The sequence below is a fragment of the Stenella coeruleoalba genome, assembly GCF_951394435.1.
Source record: "Stenella coeruleoalba genome assembly, chromosome: 15".
NCBI lineage: Eukaryota > Metazoa > Chordata > Mammalia > Artiodactyla > Delphinidae > Stenella > Stenella coeruleoalba.
The window spans coordinates 15,603,336-15,619,958 of NC_137161.1; the positions used below are offsets into that span (position 1 = coordinate 15,603,336).

General features: G+C 50.1%; 2 protein-coding genes across 6 annotated transcripts in view; one reads left to right on the plus strand and one right to left on the minus strand.

Annotated features, from left to right (window-relative positions):
• Positions 1–16,623, plus strand: part of ADA (adenosine deaminase) — a gene marked incomplete at its 3' end in the record, with an annotated part of 107,447 nt that overhangs the window by 11,707 nt on the left and 79,117 nt on the right. For 2 of the 3 annotated variants that reach the window (XM_079943934.1, XM_079943936.1), the window contains exon 1: positions 15,123–15,235. The exons of the other annotated variant lie outside the window; for it this stretch is intronic. Of the gene's footprint in view, positions 1–15,122; positions 15,236–16,623 lie in introns of those variants that run through there. 3 annotated transcript variants of the gene reach the window in all.
• On the minus strand, positions 170–12,406 carry CCN5 (cellular communication network factor 5). Of its 3 annotated transcripts, none has more exons than XM_079945391.1 (5): positions 12,113–12,406; positions 11,871–11,984; positions 7,632–7,848; positions 2,307–2,561; positions 170–519 (listed from the first exon to the last, which is right to left on the minus strand). In XM_079945391.1, exons 2-5 carry the CDS (start codon positions 11,928–11,930, stop codon positions 299–301), a joined length of 753 nt encoding a protein of 250 aa, XP_079801517.1. In that variant the 5' UTR covers positions 11,931–11,984; positions 12,113–12,406; the 3' UTR covers positions 170–298. The 3 variants fall into 3 exon arrangements, with proteins under 3 accessions (XP_079801517.1, XP_079801515.1, XP_079801516.1); XM_079945389.1 differs by having other exon boundaries at positions 11,871–11,962; positions 12,113–12,187; XM_079945390.1 differs by having other exon boundaries at positions 11,871–11,976; positions 12,113–12,161.

A 16,623-nucleotide genomic window follows, 5' to 3' on the forward strand; every position in this document is an offset into this window, starting at 1 on the left:
AGTCTAATGATTAAGGGAGAGATGGTGGCCCCATCTCTGGAAAGCTAGCCCGTGCGCATCATTGTAAAGGCTGTGAATGGACCAGAAGAAACCTGGCCATTCTCCCAGGCTGTGAGTTAGAGAAAGGGGGACTAGGGCATGCATGCCGCTGCATCTCAGGGTCCAGGTGGACCAGCTGGCTTGGGAACACTCTCGTCCTCCGGGGCCCGGATGGTGGACCCAAGCTGGACTGTTGCCTGCAGCCCAGGTTGCTTGCTTGGCAGGCGGATGACACCGAGTGTCCATCCTCAGTCTGGCTCTAAAAGGCACTGTTCCGTGGGCTGCGGCCCCTGGTGGGTGGACAGGGCCCGAGTAGGCAGAGGCGGCGCTGGGTCTCCAGGCGGCAGAAGCGATTCTGGTTGGACACCCGGGTGGCCACGCCCAGCCCACAGGTGGTTGAGCAGGGGCCCCAGGCCGTGCTCCATTCTGGGCAGGAGACGGCAGGGGCTGGGGGAGCGACAAGACCAGAAAACTGGGGTCCTGGGGGAGAGAAAGAGGGGTCAGCACGGCAAGGTTAGGCAGACAAATCTACCCACTGGCTTGCGATGCAATCTTGGTCACGTTGCTTAACCTCCCTGGACCTCAGTTTCTTCCTATGTAAATTTCCTAATAGTTGATGGGTAGGATTGGATGAAATAGTGGAGGTGAAGTGCTTAACACAGGGCCTGGTATTTGTAAGCACTTCATAAATATTGCTTATTAGGCAACTATGATGGCATTGGCCATGATGCCTCCCAGTAAATGGTGAGTTTCTCACTGCTGTATCCTCCACAAGTTCTGTGATAAGTAGCATCTTACAGGAAGGAGGTTGGGGCCCGTGTGTGTGGTGGTACCATGACCTGGAGGTAAGGATGCCGGTGACGGTGAGGCCGTGTCTGGATCAAGGTGGTGGGCTCCCATGGTCTAGCTTTTCCTCCTCCACCAGTCTTATTCTGTGCTGTTAATATTTTAGTATCCTTCCTGCTGGTCCTTTATAACCAGTGGCTCTTAAATGGGGACAGTTTTGCCCCCTGGAAGATATTTGGTAACCTTTGGAGACATTTTTGTCACAAGTAAGGGTGGGGACTCCTGGAATCCAGCAGAGATGCTGCTACACATCCTACACCGCACGGGACATCCCCTCACAACAAAAAATTCCCTGTTATATACACGTGTGCAGTATCGTACGACGTATATGTGTTCGTATAGCTATAGACGCACACACATGCATACACGCGGCGGAGATCAAATTGCGTATACGGTGTCATATCCTGCTTTTTTATACATCAGGCTAACTCCCTGGCATTCTCCTATGTATTTAAACACATGTATCATATTCCATTGTAGGGATAATAACAGCACACACGGAGTGCTGTGTGCCAGGCACGTCATAACTGCTTAGCTTGTATTTACTCATCTAGGCCTCACAACAGCTCTATGAGGTGGGTGCTCTCATTCTCACTTTACCATTGGAGGAACTGAGACACGGAGAAGTTAAGCAACTTCTCACTCAGCTAGGAAGTAGCGGAACTGGGCTTAGAACACAGGCAGACTCCATGCGTCCCCCACCACGCTCTAGCGCCTCTCGTGTGGCGTCATCTTTATGGAACCAATGCCCTCCTTTCGGTTGCCTTCAAAAATTAAATTCATATAATAATAATAATTTTTTAAAAACCCAGTAACATAGCAATAACGTAATCCTATAACTGAAGAGTTTATAGCATGAGGTCACTGTCTTTCCTGCCTACCCCTAGGCCCACATCCCAGAGGCAACCACCTTGCTTCGCTCGGTTTTGAGTTCCTCTTTTGATAAACCCCAATAATAATGTAGTAGTAATATTATATAATATTTAAATTGTATTATATAAATGTTATTAATATGTATCAATATATTATGAGTATAATAATATATATATTATAATAATATAGGTCTATGTTATACCTCTGCTATGAAATGTGAGAATTTGTTTCAAGTGTTCTAACCCTCCTTTCCCCTCCCCGCTCTGCCACCAATTTTTATTTTTAATTGTGTATGATTTAAACTTATATATTTGCACCACCGCCTCCTGTTTTGCCAGTTTTAAAGAGGTCTTGTGACCCTCCACTCCACTTTGCTACAAGTCCCCGTAGCCACTGTCCCCTCCCAGATTTTGTCAGTATAACCTTGGCTTTGATGTGTCCAGGTGTCCTGGCACCTAAGAGGCCCCACCCATTCCCCCCGCCAGCCCTCCCCACCCTTCCCCACACACACACACCTCCAGGCGGCCCTGGACCAGTCCTGTACTCACCATGGGCTGGGAGGGGCTGGACCCCCAGCCCCCTTCCCTGGTCGCACACCCACTCAGGACAGCATTTTCCTGGGACCTCCACCTTCTTGGGGTAGGGACAGTCCCAGCTGGGCAGCCGCACGTCCTCGCTGCACAGGGGCACACAGGTGAAGCCGCCGTCCTCACAGCGGCAGCGGATCCTGCAGTGGGGCTGGAAGGTCTCCCCATCCCGGTAGAGGCGGCCGTTCACCTCACAGCTGCCCTCATCTTCTCCCCCTGCAGAGGAGAAACCGGATCTCCATCGGTGACCTCCCAACTTTTCCCTGGGAGGGCTGCACTGGCCACATCCTCCACAGGGTCCTCTCTGCAGAGCTGGTCTGGATCCCACTGGGGATGCAGTGCCCTTACAGAATCTGAGCGCCGCAGGGGGCTCCAGCCCTGAGATATGCACCCCCGCCCCATTGCCATACTGCCCTGTCGCCCGCAGGAAGACAGCATGCTGCATCCTGGAACAGGCTTTGTGGGAAGACTGGCCTGGTTTCAGCTCTTTTATTAGCTATGGACCTTGCCCAAGTGATGTTACTTCTTTTAGTTTCCTCATCTGCAAAATGGGTTATAATGGTACTTATTTCACAGGGTGTGGTATAGACTAAATGAAATGATATTTGGAAAGAATACAACATGAAGGAGACCTTCAATAGATCCTCGCTGCTCTGTTGCTATTATTAGAATAATTATTATATATTAATAATAATCTGTTTTTTAAATATATAAAATATTACCACTATTATATACACACTGAGATTTCATGCCACAAACTTTCCTTGCCCATCTGCTGTATTATAGTCATCACTGTCAGGTCAGGGCTCAACTTGCTGGCTGTGTGACTTTGCGTAAGTGACTTAGCTTCTCTGAGTCGCCTTAATAGCAATGATAACAGTAATTCGTACTTTCAGTGAGATGAGATAAAGTGTACACGGCATCTAGCACACGGCTAGGCATAGAGTAGCTATTTAAGAAACACTCTTTGGATGAAGCCCTCAAATATGTGTATTGTGGCCTCTTCCTCCATTGGACATGAACCCCTTAAGGGCTGGGGCCAAGAGGGTTCGTTCTGGCATCACAGAACCGCAGGAAATGCCCTTCGAATGAATGCCTGGCACAAGACTCAGCACTTGAGAGACGATGATAAAATAGTTCTGACTCCTTATCATTTGAGAGATATATATCGTGCCCCTCCTGTGTGCCAACCACTGTGTTCCTAGACAGGACTAAGACCCAGTCCTTACTAAGAGGGATTCAAGGGCCAGTGTGGGGGACAGGTGTGAATGTCGCCGTCTCCAAGACAGAATAAAGTAAGAGCCCTGGAGAGGTGTATCTGAGCTGCTCAGGAAGTGCAGAGAAAGGGACAATTCGGAGGGTTTCCTGGAGATGTGGGTGGCACTGCACCTGGGTATGGGGGAAAGGACTCATGGGAAGCTGGTTTTCCCAGGTCTTCTGAGAAAAACCTCGAATAGATCCATACGCATGCAGGAATTTTGGAACCACACAGACCTGGGTTCAAATCCCAGTTCCCTGCTTGCTAGCTGTGGGACCTGGGACAAGTTACTTCACCTCTTTGAGCCTCAGTACCCTGCTCACAAAGCCACTGGAGGATCAAATGAGCTAGTGCACTTAAAGCATTTTGCCCCAAGCCTGGGACCTAGTAGATGCTCACTAAATGGGAATAGGTGATGCTATTCCTCTGGGCAGGACAGGGCCAGTGTCACCCCCATCTCCTTGCTCCTTCCAGGCCACAGCCCTTTGGTTCCAAATCCCTGACCTTTTGGCCTGGACCATGTGGCCACTGGTTTCCAAGAAACCAGAGGGGTAGCTGCACCTTAATCCATAACCCCCAGCCTGGGTCTCCCAGCCAGACTCCTGGGGCTGCAGCCCTGGGGCCTCCTGGTCGCTGGGATGACCTGGTAAACAGAGGGATTATTTAGGAAAGTCAGCTGGAGGGAGCGATAATTTTAGTAAGATTTCCTGGCACCTCTCCTGGGTCCTTCAGCTCAGAGCTAATTGGGAGGTAGGTAATGATCCCCAGGCAGCCACTCTCCACCCCGGGATCTGTGTGAATCCATGTGCGTGGTCCCCGACACCATCAGGCACCTTCAAATGTACTGGATTTGAGATCCCCCCACCCATACACACATACTGCTGCCAAAACCCTACTTCTCCTTCTGGGCCCTCTCCAATGGTCCCCTTGTCCAGAAACTTCCCCCAAATAACTTCAGGGCACAACCTTGTCATCTGGTAATTTCTGCATCCTTCTTTCCCTCTGAGAGTCCCTTGCAGGAGAAGGAACAACAGGGTCTTTTTGTTTTTTGTTTGTTTGTTTTACCTGCAGCCACTTGCACACTGTGTGACCTTAGGCAGGTGACTTAACCTCTCTGAGCCCCAGTTCCCTCATCTGCAAAATAGGGATAATAATAGGACCTCCCTCATTATTAAGGTTAAAATGAAATCATGTGTATAAAGGATGTGTTCACAGTACGTGCTCCATAAACAGTGCCTGTTACTGCTAGCCCCACCAGAACTGTTGTTATTATTCATACATTCAACAGTTATTTATTGAGTGCCTACTACGTGCCACACATTGTTCTAGGTATCTTGTGATACAGCAGTGACTGAGACCAGCCCAAATCCTGCCCTCCCTGGAGCTTTCGCTCCAGTGGAAATAAACACAAGAAGCAAGGTGGTGTTTGTGATGTCAGATGGTGATTAGTGCTAGAAAAATAAAGGAGGGCAGCGTTGTAGTTTTTAAATGTGCTGATCAGGAAAGGCCTCACTGAAAAGGCAATATTTGGGTAAAGATGTGAAGGAGGTGAGGGAACTCGCCATGCAGATATCTGGGGGGAAAAGTGCTGGTAGCAGGAAAAGCCAGTGCAAAGGCCCTGAGGTGGGAGCGTGCCTCACCTCAGTATTTAAAGAGCAGCGGGGAGGCCGTTGTGGCTGGAGCAGAGAGCAGGAGGGAGAGAGGGAGTTAGATGTGGTTGTAGAGAAAACAGGAGCAGGATTCTGCAGGGTCTTGTCGCCCACTGAGGGGGCTTTGGCTCTTACTCTGAGAAGATGAGAAGCTATTGGAGGCTTTTACGCAGAGGAGGGAAGTGATCTGTGACCTGATTTATGTATTTAAAGGAGCCCTCCGGCTGCTGTGTTGAGAACAGACTAGGGGCCAAGGACAGAAGCAGGGAGACAGTTACGGGGCTTCTACAAGATCCAGATGAGTGATGAGGGGGCTCAGACCCGGTGGTAGCAGTTGAGGGACTGAGAAATGTTGGATTCTTGAAACATTGTAAAGAATTTGCTGGTGGGTGGTGAGTGGGATGTGAAAAAAAAGAGAGAAGTCAAGAATGACTCCTAAGTTTGAGGCCGAGCCATGGGAGTGATGGAGACGCACTTGGCTGAGCTGCGGAAGATGAGCGTTTAATGCCAGGGAGATCGGGAGCTCGTGCTGGACACACACGCAGCTCGGAGCTGGTCCTCAGTGAAGAGCTGTCCAACTAGTTTGTGAGAGGAGAGATCTTGGGAAGCATGTTCCCTCCAGAGCCAAGACCTAGACTCAGCCTCTGTGAGGTCTTAGCTGGCTCTGGCTCCTCCGTGGCTTCACTAGCTCCCAGCCTCCAAATTTGGTTCCAGTCGTTAAACATTCATGAGTACCACTGTGTCGCCTGACCAGGGCTGGAAGTGGCAGGAAGGAGCAAGGACCAGGTAAATTCTTGGCCTCCAGGTATTTGAAATTTGAATCAAGGTGGAATACAAAAAGCTCCTTAATAAAGTTAGTGACAGTAACAGCCACTATGTACTAAGCATATACTGAGCGTCAGGCGGTAGAGTGATAGAAACGAAGATTGTGGAGCCAGCTCCCTGAATTCAAATCCCAGCTCAGTCACTTCTGAGATGTGTGACCTTGGGCAAGTTACTTAGCCTCTCTGTGCCTCTTTTTTTCCATTTACAGAATGGGGATGACATTAGGACCTACCTCATATGGTTGTTGAGAGATTAAATGAGGTCATATTTGTGAAACTCTTGGTGCCTGGCACATGGTAAATGCTAGGCAGGTGCTCAATAAATAAATTCTGCCAAGTGCTTTCCATGTGTCACGGCTTAGCTGGATAACAGCCTTGTAAGCTAAGTGTTACTTGTCTGATTTTTTCTTTAGATACATTTTTATTAGCAATCATCTGTAAGTTTATAAAACACATCGCCCCTTTCTCATTAGTATACGCCCCTTATCAAAAAAAGTATTTTACAGGGATTTACTATTGATAACTTTATGTCTATAATTTTTGTTTTTTAACAAGGCTTTTCCTGTAGATAGACTTATTGTCAATGATTCATGGGCTTTTCTTCCTCTCTTTCTCTATCTCTCATTCTTTTTTCTTTTTTAAGTGTTACAGCCATGTAGATGAGAGTGGTAAATTGCTCTACAAGTCTTATTATTTAAAAAGAAAAAAAGGGAACAGAACAGTCCTCACCTCCTTATAGTTCTCTAAAGCAGTGGTTCTCGACTGGGGATGACTTTGCTCCCCGGCGTCTCGTGGGCAGAGACCAGGGATGCTGCTAAAAGTCCTGCACAGAAGAGCAGCCCCACACAGAGAATTATCCAGTCCTAGAGCAAAGTTGAGAACCCCTGATTTAAATCCCCAGAAGGCGCAGGGCCTAGGGTAGTAGAAGATGTAACATGCCCAAGGTCGCCAGCAAATAGCAAACTCGGGATTCAGACTGTCCAAGGGCTCCCAATCCCACAAGAGGACAGAACGGAATGTTGCTTTAGAGCCTGCTTGACTCAATTGCCAGCTGTGTAACATTAAGCATGTCCATTAGTATCACTGAGCCTCAGTTTCCTCATCTATAAAATGGGTCTGAAAGTACTTACCTCATAGGATTATTGTGAGGATTATGTGATTTAGGAGGTAAATGCTTAGCACAGTGCCTGACACAGGTTATGCCCTAAATAGGGAGTTGCCCTTTCATTTTTCCCAAGAGTGTTGTGAGGGTCCTAGGAAGGGATGATGACTTCTGGTTTGAGAAATCTGGGAGGGCTGCTCAGGGGAGGAGGTGTTTGAGCTTGGCTTTGAAAGTCGGCTATGATCTGGACAGACAGGAAGAAGGAGGGTAGGTTGTTTGGGTGGTGGCCATGATCTGAGCAAAGACAAAAGAAAAGAAGAGGGGAGTGAGCTTAGGGAATCCTGTGTCACCAGGTTTGGCTGGGTGAGAGAAGGGCTTCTCTTGGACTCAGGACCTCAAGGCCTTGACTTCCCCCCGAAACACCCCCTCCATCAGTCCCGCAAACCTGCTTACAGAGGCACACGGACCCCCGGCCGCCAGGGCCCGCCCCGAGCTGGCAGACCAGCCCCTGGCTGGGGTCGCAGACGTGGAGATGGTCGCAGGGCTCCCCCAGCCGCCGTGCACATACCCGGCAGCAGTTGCAACCGTCCAACACCAGGGGCACCCCCTGTGGGCATCGGGGTGGGGGCCAGGGACAGGTACACGGTGTTGGGCACAGCTGGGCACACACCTGCAGAGACAGAGACCTCACTCAGCCATGGTCGTTCAAGGTGGATAGTGAGCCCCTCACAACTGACTCCTTCTCTGCCAGTGTAGGGTTCACACCTTGGCCCTGGAGTCACATAGACCTGGCCTTGGACCCCGGCAGCCCCACGGCACTCCCTAAGAGACAGCACGGCACTGTGGTCATGAGCAAGGGCTCTGGACTAGAGTTCCGGAACTAACTCTGCCCCTTATTAGCTGAGCAATCTTGGGGAAGTTACTTATGCTCTCTGAGCTTCAATTTCCTCATCTGTGAAAAGGGGGCAATAATGTTTAACTCGGAGGATTGTTTTGAGGAGTACATGAAATGATGCATGTTAAACCTTTAGCGCATGGCCTGGCGTGCGGTAGACACTCCGTGCATCTGGCTATAATGATTTTTCTTGTGAATTACGATAAAGGGCTTAGGGTCTGCCTTCTAGGAGCTTACAGGAGGGTAAAAGCAACAAAAGGAAGGATTAAAATGACAGGGTGCTGTTCACTTTTTAGCAGGTGGACAGTGGGTATTTATCTTGAGGGCTGAATAAATCAAACAGTATCATGGGTGTTTTTTGATCTTTGGAACAATCTAGAATATGTTTCTGGATGAGCATCCAGTCATCCAGGAAACCTGGTAAAATACCGACCCCGAGGCCTCCTCTGGGACTTACCAAATCAGAACTTCCAGAGGCTGAGCCCTCAGATCTGTTCCTAACAGGGGCTTCTGATGCCCAGCTAGGTTACTGGCACCTCTGCTCCAGTCTAAATCCCTCCCCCTGCCATGTATAGATGGGGGAACTGAGCTCCAGATAGAGGAAGGGACAAAGTCCTAGTGGGTCAGCTGCAGGGCTGGGAGCCTGCTTCCTCATTGGGGATCCAGGAACCCAGATTTGGGATAGACATTTCCTGTCATAGGGAAAAGCCTTAGGAACCCACCCCCAGGGGCAGGCTCAAGGTATCAGTCCAGGTGTCCTGACTGCCCCTCCTCACTCAGCACAGTGAAACAACCAAACCAGAAACCAGATGCCCTGGGCTCCCCATATGTCCATTGGAAGGTAGGGACCAAGGACCATGCGTAATTCAAGATGTTACCAGTGGCCCCATCTGTGGATCCTCGGAGAACTGGAGGGTTTTATGCAGAAGATGGAAGACTTGCAGTTTAGGAAGATGAAATGAATGACCTCCTATGTCCTGTGTGGCCGCAAAGCAGGCAATGACCCCTTTGCCCTAATCCTCACCTTTCCCACCCCTAGGACTCCCTATCCTGCAAACCTCTGCAGTTCCCAGGCTGGCCACTAGGGGCTGCCCCAAATTGGCAGACCAGCCTCCGGTGGGGGTCGCAGACCAGGGGGCACTCACAGGGCCCCCATCTAAGATGGCACTGGTAATAGTAGTTGCAAGTGTACAGCTCTGTGCCTGGAACCTCACGAAGAGCGAGTTTCCACTCCCACAGGCATTTCAAGCAGGAGACCAAGTGATAACCAGATTCTAGAGAAGATGGTCTAGCCTCACCCCTCAGAGTGTGGTCCGGACCAGCAGCAGCTCCATCACCTGGAAGCTTGTTAGAAATGCAGCATCTAGGGCCCTTCTTTATGAATCTAAATCTGCACCTTAATAAATTCAGAGATGATTCACGTGCAATTGAGCTGAGAAAAAATCGGCTGGACTTTGGGCATCCCTTCCAAACCGGAGGTTGAGCTCTCTTGGTTGGTGGGAAGTGGGGGGCCTTTGACCAGAACTGACTCTTGGGTCCCTCCCTCCTGAAAGCGGGGATGCCGGGAGATAAGCCTTCTGCTTTCACCTGGGGTCTCACTTTGGGCTCTCTCTACGGGGAGAGCTTGACAGGGGCCGGATCTGCAGGTCCTGACGTGCCCAGGAGGGGCCACTGATAACCCCGATGATTATGGCTCACATTCACCATGGGCACACCGAGTGCCGAGCATTTAATGTGCTAATTTAACCCTCCAGTGTGAGGTACCAGCATTATGCCCATTTTAATTCTTTTTTTTTTTTTTTGGCTGCACTGTGAGGCATGCAGCATCTTAGTCCCCCGACCACGGATCGAACCTGGGCCCCCTGCAGTGGAAGCATGGAGTCCTGACCACTGGACTGCCAGGGAAGTTAAGCATTATGCCCATTTTAAAGACGAGGAAACTGAAGCTTAAAGCAGTGTAGTGGTATCACCAGTAAGCGGTAGAGCCAGGATCAGAATCCAGGTTCATGTGAATCCAAGGCCCAGTCTCTTAATTGCCACACCTACCTCTTGTCCCCTAGTGGCTCTGATGCCACTTAGCCTCTGCCTCGATTTACCCATCTGTTCAAGAGAGATATCAGGGAGGGTGTTTCAGCATAGCCAAGAAGAGATAGGTCCTCTCTGGTATCCTTCTATCTCCGTGCCCTTTCTAACCACCCCATCCCGACGTTCAAGTTGCCCCATCACACACTTGGTTTCCCCAGACCCTCGCTGTGGTCCCCAGGAGGCAAGAGCCCTGGACAGGGAATCATCTGGGCAAGAGGTGAACTCCAAGTTCTACCACTGACTTGCTGTGTGACCTTGGACACTTCACTGAACTGTTCCGTGGGGAGGGAGCTGTTTCCTCCTCAGTAAAATGGGGTGGAGACCACCTGTCCTGGAGTCGTGACAAGGATTTAATGAGGTCACCGCCAGCTCTAGGTCAACGTGACTTGGCTTGTTTCCAGGTCTCTACCGCCTGCCCCTGTCCGCAGGCCTGAGCCCTGCCTGCAAGGCTTGGAATTCTCTCTCTGCGGATTGTTGCGGCTTTCATGTGTGTGATGACTAAGTTCCTGTGTTCTGTGTGGGATGCTGCCTGGCTCCCTGGAGCCTGGGAAGAATGGAAGGCTGGGGGAGGTGAACGGTGAGTCTAGGACAGCTTCATTTTGGTCTTTCCTTTAATCCTAAGCCCAGAACCCCAAGTCCCCTGCTCCGGCTACCCACGCTACCCTCCCTGGAATCACGTCCTGCACACCCCCTTTGGAAGAGCAAACAGCAGGATTAGGATGCCAGTAGGGTTCTCAGCCTTCCCCCAACCACTGCTTGGACCCAGGATAGAGAAAAGTTCCTGCCTGTGATCCTCCAAGGAGCACGAAAATACAGTGAGGTCGTGGCTTGTGGGGGGCCGATACCCATGACGCCAGGAGCCTGACATTTGCTAAGGTGATGGCAGGCTCAGCAACCGTGGCCTTGGTCCAGGTTGGGGGTGGAGAGACACAGACTGCAGTCCCCCCTGCCTCACAGCCAGGCCTATCCTGGGTTCTACCTCCTCTATTGCTCTGATGCTGTGTGGTTTTGAGCAAGTTGCCTACCCTCTCGGAGACTCGCTTGACTGAAAACAGGGGATAATAATTCCTTATGGGGTTAGTGGTCATGGTAGGCAAGGTGGATGTTCCACAAGCCCTTTGAAAATATGCAGGAGAGAAGGTCATTATTCCATGGAGCTGTCTCCCTATCCCCCTCCAGCTAGGGTCAGCAGGCCACTCACTGCCTGAGGGCCCAGCAGCATTAATGCCCCTGTGGTGTGAACATTCCAATCAGCTATGCACCAGCATCCATTCAAATCCTGGCTCACAGGCAAAGCAGGCCACGTCTTGAGTCTCCCCATTATAATGAGGAGACCCACTTCTGTCTGTAGAGGAGCTATGGGGATTGGTAATCATCATAAAAGTCCTCTCTTAAACATTTGCCATGTTCTGGGTCCTGTGCTAAGCTCTGTAGATGAACTATGATAAACGATCTTCACAGAGGCCCCATGAACATTATACCCATTCAACTGAGGAAGCAGCTGAGGCTCAGAGAGGGAAAGAGATTTGCCTGGGGTCACACAGCAGAGCTGGCCAGGGGCAGCTGTCTGGGCATCAGGGAGGGAAGCTGAGCTGAGCCCCACACAGGAGGCCTGCAGGAATTCTCCCAGGGGGTCCCTGGCTGTGAGTTAACACCTTCCCCACCACACCAAGGAAGCCAGCAGCACATTTTGGGGCCTGGGGCCCCCTTACCTTGGAGAAGAGGCAGAGGAGGGAGAAGGCCAGGAGGTGGGTCTGTGGTGTGCCTCTCATGTCACTGTGTCCCCACGGAGCCAGCTGTGAGTCTGGGAGGCAGGACCTGTAAGTCTTTATGTTCCAGCAGCTGTGAGGTCACTCCCAGGCATGCACACACACACACACGCACACACACATGCTGGCCTTTGTAGCCCTTGTTTCTCTCCCATTCTCATCTTCCCACTGATGAGCCCATTTACCTGAAGGTGAGACTGTGGAGGCCACCTGGGGGGTGCTTGCCAGTGTGTGTGTGTGTGTGTGTGTGTGTGTGTGTGTGTGTGTGTGTGAAAGCCAGAGCCAGTGCCAGTGCCAAGAGCCTGTGACAGGCTGGCAGGGGCCTCTCTAGCTCCTCCCAGCCCAAGAGGGGCCTCTCTAGCTGCAACCCAGCCCCAGCCCCCCTGCCTGACCCCAGGGACGGGGGGCTGTTGATCCAGGAAGTGCTCAGCAGACACCCCCTTTGCAAAGCTGACCCGAGTCCTTCTAAGCCTCGTGGCCTGGACTCCGGGCGGCCTTGGCGGGCCTGCGGTTTCTGGCAGGAAGATTGGCAGCCATCCAGAGGCGGGTGTGACCCAGAGCAAAACTTCCCTGGGAGGCCTGTTTGCTTTTGGCGACAAGGGGCCTCCCCATGGCCTGCTTGTTGGGCTCTGGAAGGTGGCCCGTGGTGGATGAGCCCGTGCAGGCTGGACCTAGTGTGTGCCCGTTCCTGCTGGGCCCTGCTAGGTGATCTGGAAGAACCAGATCCATTTTGCTGAATTCAACCAGCTCTGAGGCCCCCACTGTTGCGTCTCCAGCCCCTGCAGAGGGGGCAAACCCAGAGGGGGAAGGGACAGTGGAAGAGCAGGTGGACTTTCTGGGAATATCGAGGAGGGGTCCTGTTCAGACCGAGGGTAAGGGCCAGATCTCTGGAGGAGGAACCAAGGCGAAAAGGTGTTAGAGAGGGCAGAACATTCCAGACAGAGGGAACAGCATGTACAGATGCCTAGAGGCGGGGGAGAGCATGAGAGCAGTGCCTGTTCTGGGAGACAAAGATGCCTGGTGTGTCTGGAGCTGACAGTGAGGTGGGGCGCGGTGCTACACACGGGGAAGTAAGACACATGATATTCACACCACCAGCATTTGAGGGGCCTCTGCAATGCCCCAGCCACTGGGATGGGGGAGATATAAAGACATGACCTTTGACTGTAGAATTTGGCAAAGATAATACTAGAGGTGGTGTCACGTGGTGGCTGGAGAAGGCTTTGGCCCCCATCATCTCCCCCAGTACGCCAAATCTCAAAGCGATGGAGCTGGACAGCAGAAAGGTCCATAATGGGCACTTGGCAAGGAAGAAGAGTGATTTGGTATTGGGTGCAATTCCAGGAGAAGGAGTTGATGCAGATGGAGGCTGAAGATGAAAATGTGGGATTTGATCATTTATGGCTAGAGGGAGTGACTGAGGGTGAGGGTTGTGCGTCCACAGACTTGGGGAGAAGGAGATACAGTGTTCTTTATTAATGCTTTTGCTTGAGTCAGAGGCATGCCTAGGATATTTTACACACACAGTGGATCATTTTGGAACACGCATCTCCTTCATACAACAAAGTATGATCAGTAATCATTGAGATGAAACACATATGTTTCATGTATGAACTAGAATTTGCACTTACCAGGCAAAAACGTTACCCTTTGCAGTTCACACTGTTTCACTTTTCTAAATTTTAGACACAAATCAAAATTCCAAGGAGTCGCCTAGAATGACAGACTTGAACTACATATATCTTCATCTTCACCATCACTCTACAGTCATTGTTTCTTTGAATCTACTAGTGAGATGCAGAAATATGTAATACCGCAGGGCTGGAGACAGGAACTGTACTTGGAGCAAGCACGAAAGATTTCGAACTGTTAGGAGCTGATTCTCTTTGTGAACATGTGTTCCTGACTCCACCTGTGCTCGTGGTAACTGTATTCCTAGAAATTCTCCAGATTAACTTCCATGTAGAAGAGGTTTATTAAAGGATAAGAAATTAAAATGTGCTAATTTGAAGCTTACCTACATAGTATTAAAATTCAGCAGTCACCACAACAATTGTTTAGAATGTACAGCAATAAAAGATTTTTTCAGGATGTAGCATTTTCCAACTGACATTATTTAGATTTGCCAGTGCATAGTGATAACAAAAAGCAGACTTTTTTAATCATCAATTTTATCCTTAAATTCTCTATGGACAATGTACCCCTTTTATTGTCTGTCCCCAGGGAAAACCACTCCCCCATCCTATCCTTGCTAGGGTCACTGGTTTTAATAACAATGAAAGTGATTGTGTATTGAGCACCCAGTGGGAGCTAGCCCTGTGCTAAGTACATTTTATAAGAAGTGGTGTCTCTAATCTTCACAGTCCATACCTTTAAAAAAGAAAGAAAGAAAGAGAGAGAGAGAGAGAGACAGAGAGAGAGAAAGAGAGAAAGAGGAAGGAAGGAAGGAAGGAAGGAAGGAAGAAAGAAAGAAAGAAAGAAAGAGAAAGGAAGGAAGGAAGGAAGGAAGAAAAGAGAAAGAAAGAAAGAAAGGAAGGAAGGAAGAAAGAAAGAAAAGGAAAGAAAGAAAGAAAGAAAGAAAGAAAGAAAGAAAGAAAGAAAGAAAGAAAGAAAGAAAGAAAGAAAAGAAAGAAAAAGAAATGAAGTTCAGGGAGGTTAAATAACTGCTTAAGGTCACACAGCTAGAAAACAGAGGCAGATTTTCAGTGAAGGTTCATATGACTCCAAAACCTATGTTGTGGTTATTTATTTTTGCTACTGCTCAGAGAGGTCTCTGTGGCATATATTTTTTTTAATTGAGGGGTAACATAAACAGAAATGCTTACAGTGCAGTAGTCTTAAGTGTACATCTCAACAACTCTTCACATATGTACACACCCATGTAACCACCACCCAGGTCAAGATACATTTCCAGAAAGTTCCTCATGCCTCTTCCAAGACTATACTCTCTGCCTCCCAAGGTACTCACTATTCTGACCTCTGTTACCACTGATTAGTTTTCGTGGGAGGAAGTTCTGAACCACTTCTTCCTCTAAGACAAGAAGGAAGACCAGAGAAGCTAGGAGGCGAGGAGGAGGTGGAGAGAGGCACACTGCTCACAGCGATATCGTATCAGAGGACGAGTCCCTCCCCCACCAGTGAGGGGGTGAGGCCGGGTGTGCTTTCCAAGGGGAGGGAAGGAAAGACAGTGCTGCCCAGAGAGGCAACAAGACGCCAGTGGAAGTGTCGCCTCCTGCCGGGAGGGGCCCCTCGGATTCAGAGCATATGTTTTTGCTTGGAACTTGTTCTCTCTAAATAACTGAAGATGGGTGAGTGTGGACAGCGGGCGGCCCTGGGACCTGGCCAGTTCAGGAAGCCCGCAGGTTGGCAGCAGGGCGTCGGGTGATGAGAGCGTGAGTGATGAACTGTCCGTACGTGTTCAAAGGATTGAAAGTCCACGGCAGGAGCCGCCACTGTGCTGACTGGTTACTGTGGTTCAGGCCCTCAAACTAACAAGTTTGGCACTAGAGGGATGAGATAGTCCAGGGAGCGCGTGAGTCTTTTGGCTGCTGCTGTAGCGCGGCCCCCGCCCCCCGTAAGACCCTAGAATGAGCACTGTGGCTCTTTGCACTACGGAAAGCAAATTTCAGGCTTGTAAGCCAAAACGTTCCCACTTCAAATCCTGGCTCCCTCAGTGACTTACAGCCCTGGGACTAGGATGCAGAAACAGAGGTGCTAAGGGAACAAAGTTTTAGGAGCTCTCACCTTCAGGTGCTGACCTTGCCCTTGTAGGACCTGGAGAGTGAGCGCCTCCTTAGGAGTGAGGCGTCCAGGGCACAAAATAAGATCATGGTAGGAACTCAATAAATATGGGTTGACTAGCTAAATGACAATGTCCTATCCCAGTGTATTAATTGGGGGACATTAAGCTATGCTGAGGTCACAAATAAACTCCCAAATCTCAGTGACTTAACCCAACAAAAGTTTATTTTTGGTTGCAAGTGGTCCAGTGAAGCTAGGCAGGTCTTCTCCATCTTTGAGCTGCATCCTCTGAAATCATCCTTCCCTACTCAAACGTGGGCCCTGATGGATCAGCATAATTCAGTTGCTTGTTTGTTTTTTTGTGGTACGCGGGGCTCTCACTGTTGTGGCCTCTCCCGTTGTGGAGCACAGGCTCCGGACGCGCAGACTCAGCGGCCATGGCTCACGGGCCCAGCCGCTCCGCGGCCTGTGGGATCCTCCCGGACCGGGGCACAAACCCGTGTCCCCTGCATCGGCAGACGGACTCTCAACCACTGCGCCACCAGGGAAGCCCCAGTTAGTTGCTTGTTTGAAGTGAAGAATTTCAGACCCCCCACCCAGAACCAGGATCTGCATTTTAATGAGACCCCCAGGTGATGTGTATGCGCATAACCGGTTGTGAATCACCTTCTAGACCAGTGGTCTCCAAGGTCACCTTAGAGAAGAGGGGCGGCGAAGGCACACTGGCCCTTCACTGCCTCAAACTGGAAGTGATGATGCTCATCTCTTCTCATATTTTATTGGCCAGAACTAGTCACATGACCCCCAAACTTGACTGCAAGGGAGGCTGGGAAACCGATCTTTCTCTGTGTGTCCATGAAGAGGAATCCAAGTGAGAGACATATGACATGTCATATGACATTGCTTCTCTGGCCTTCGGTTTCTCCATTTTTTGTTCGTTTGTCTGTTTCAAGGC

What these genes read in the sequence shown, in the direction of transcription:
- CCN5 (XM_079945391.1), bottom strand. Translation starts at nt 11,930, where the DNA reads ATGAGAGGCACACCACAGACCCACCTCCTGGCCTTCTCCCTCCTCTGC. An exon ending in TCCTCTGCCTCTTCTCCAAG is followed by an intron (nt 7,849 to 11,870) that starts GTAAGGGGGCCC and finishes CTGTCTCTGCAG; the next exon opens with GTGTGTGCCCAGCTGTGCCC. An exon ending in CCGGGGGTCCGTGTGCCTCT is followed by an intron (nt 2,562 to 7,631) that starts GTAAGCAGGTTT and finishes TCTCCTCTGCAG; the next exon opens with GGGGAGAAGATGAGGGCAGC.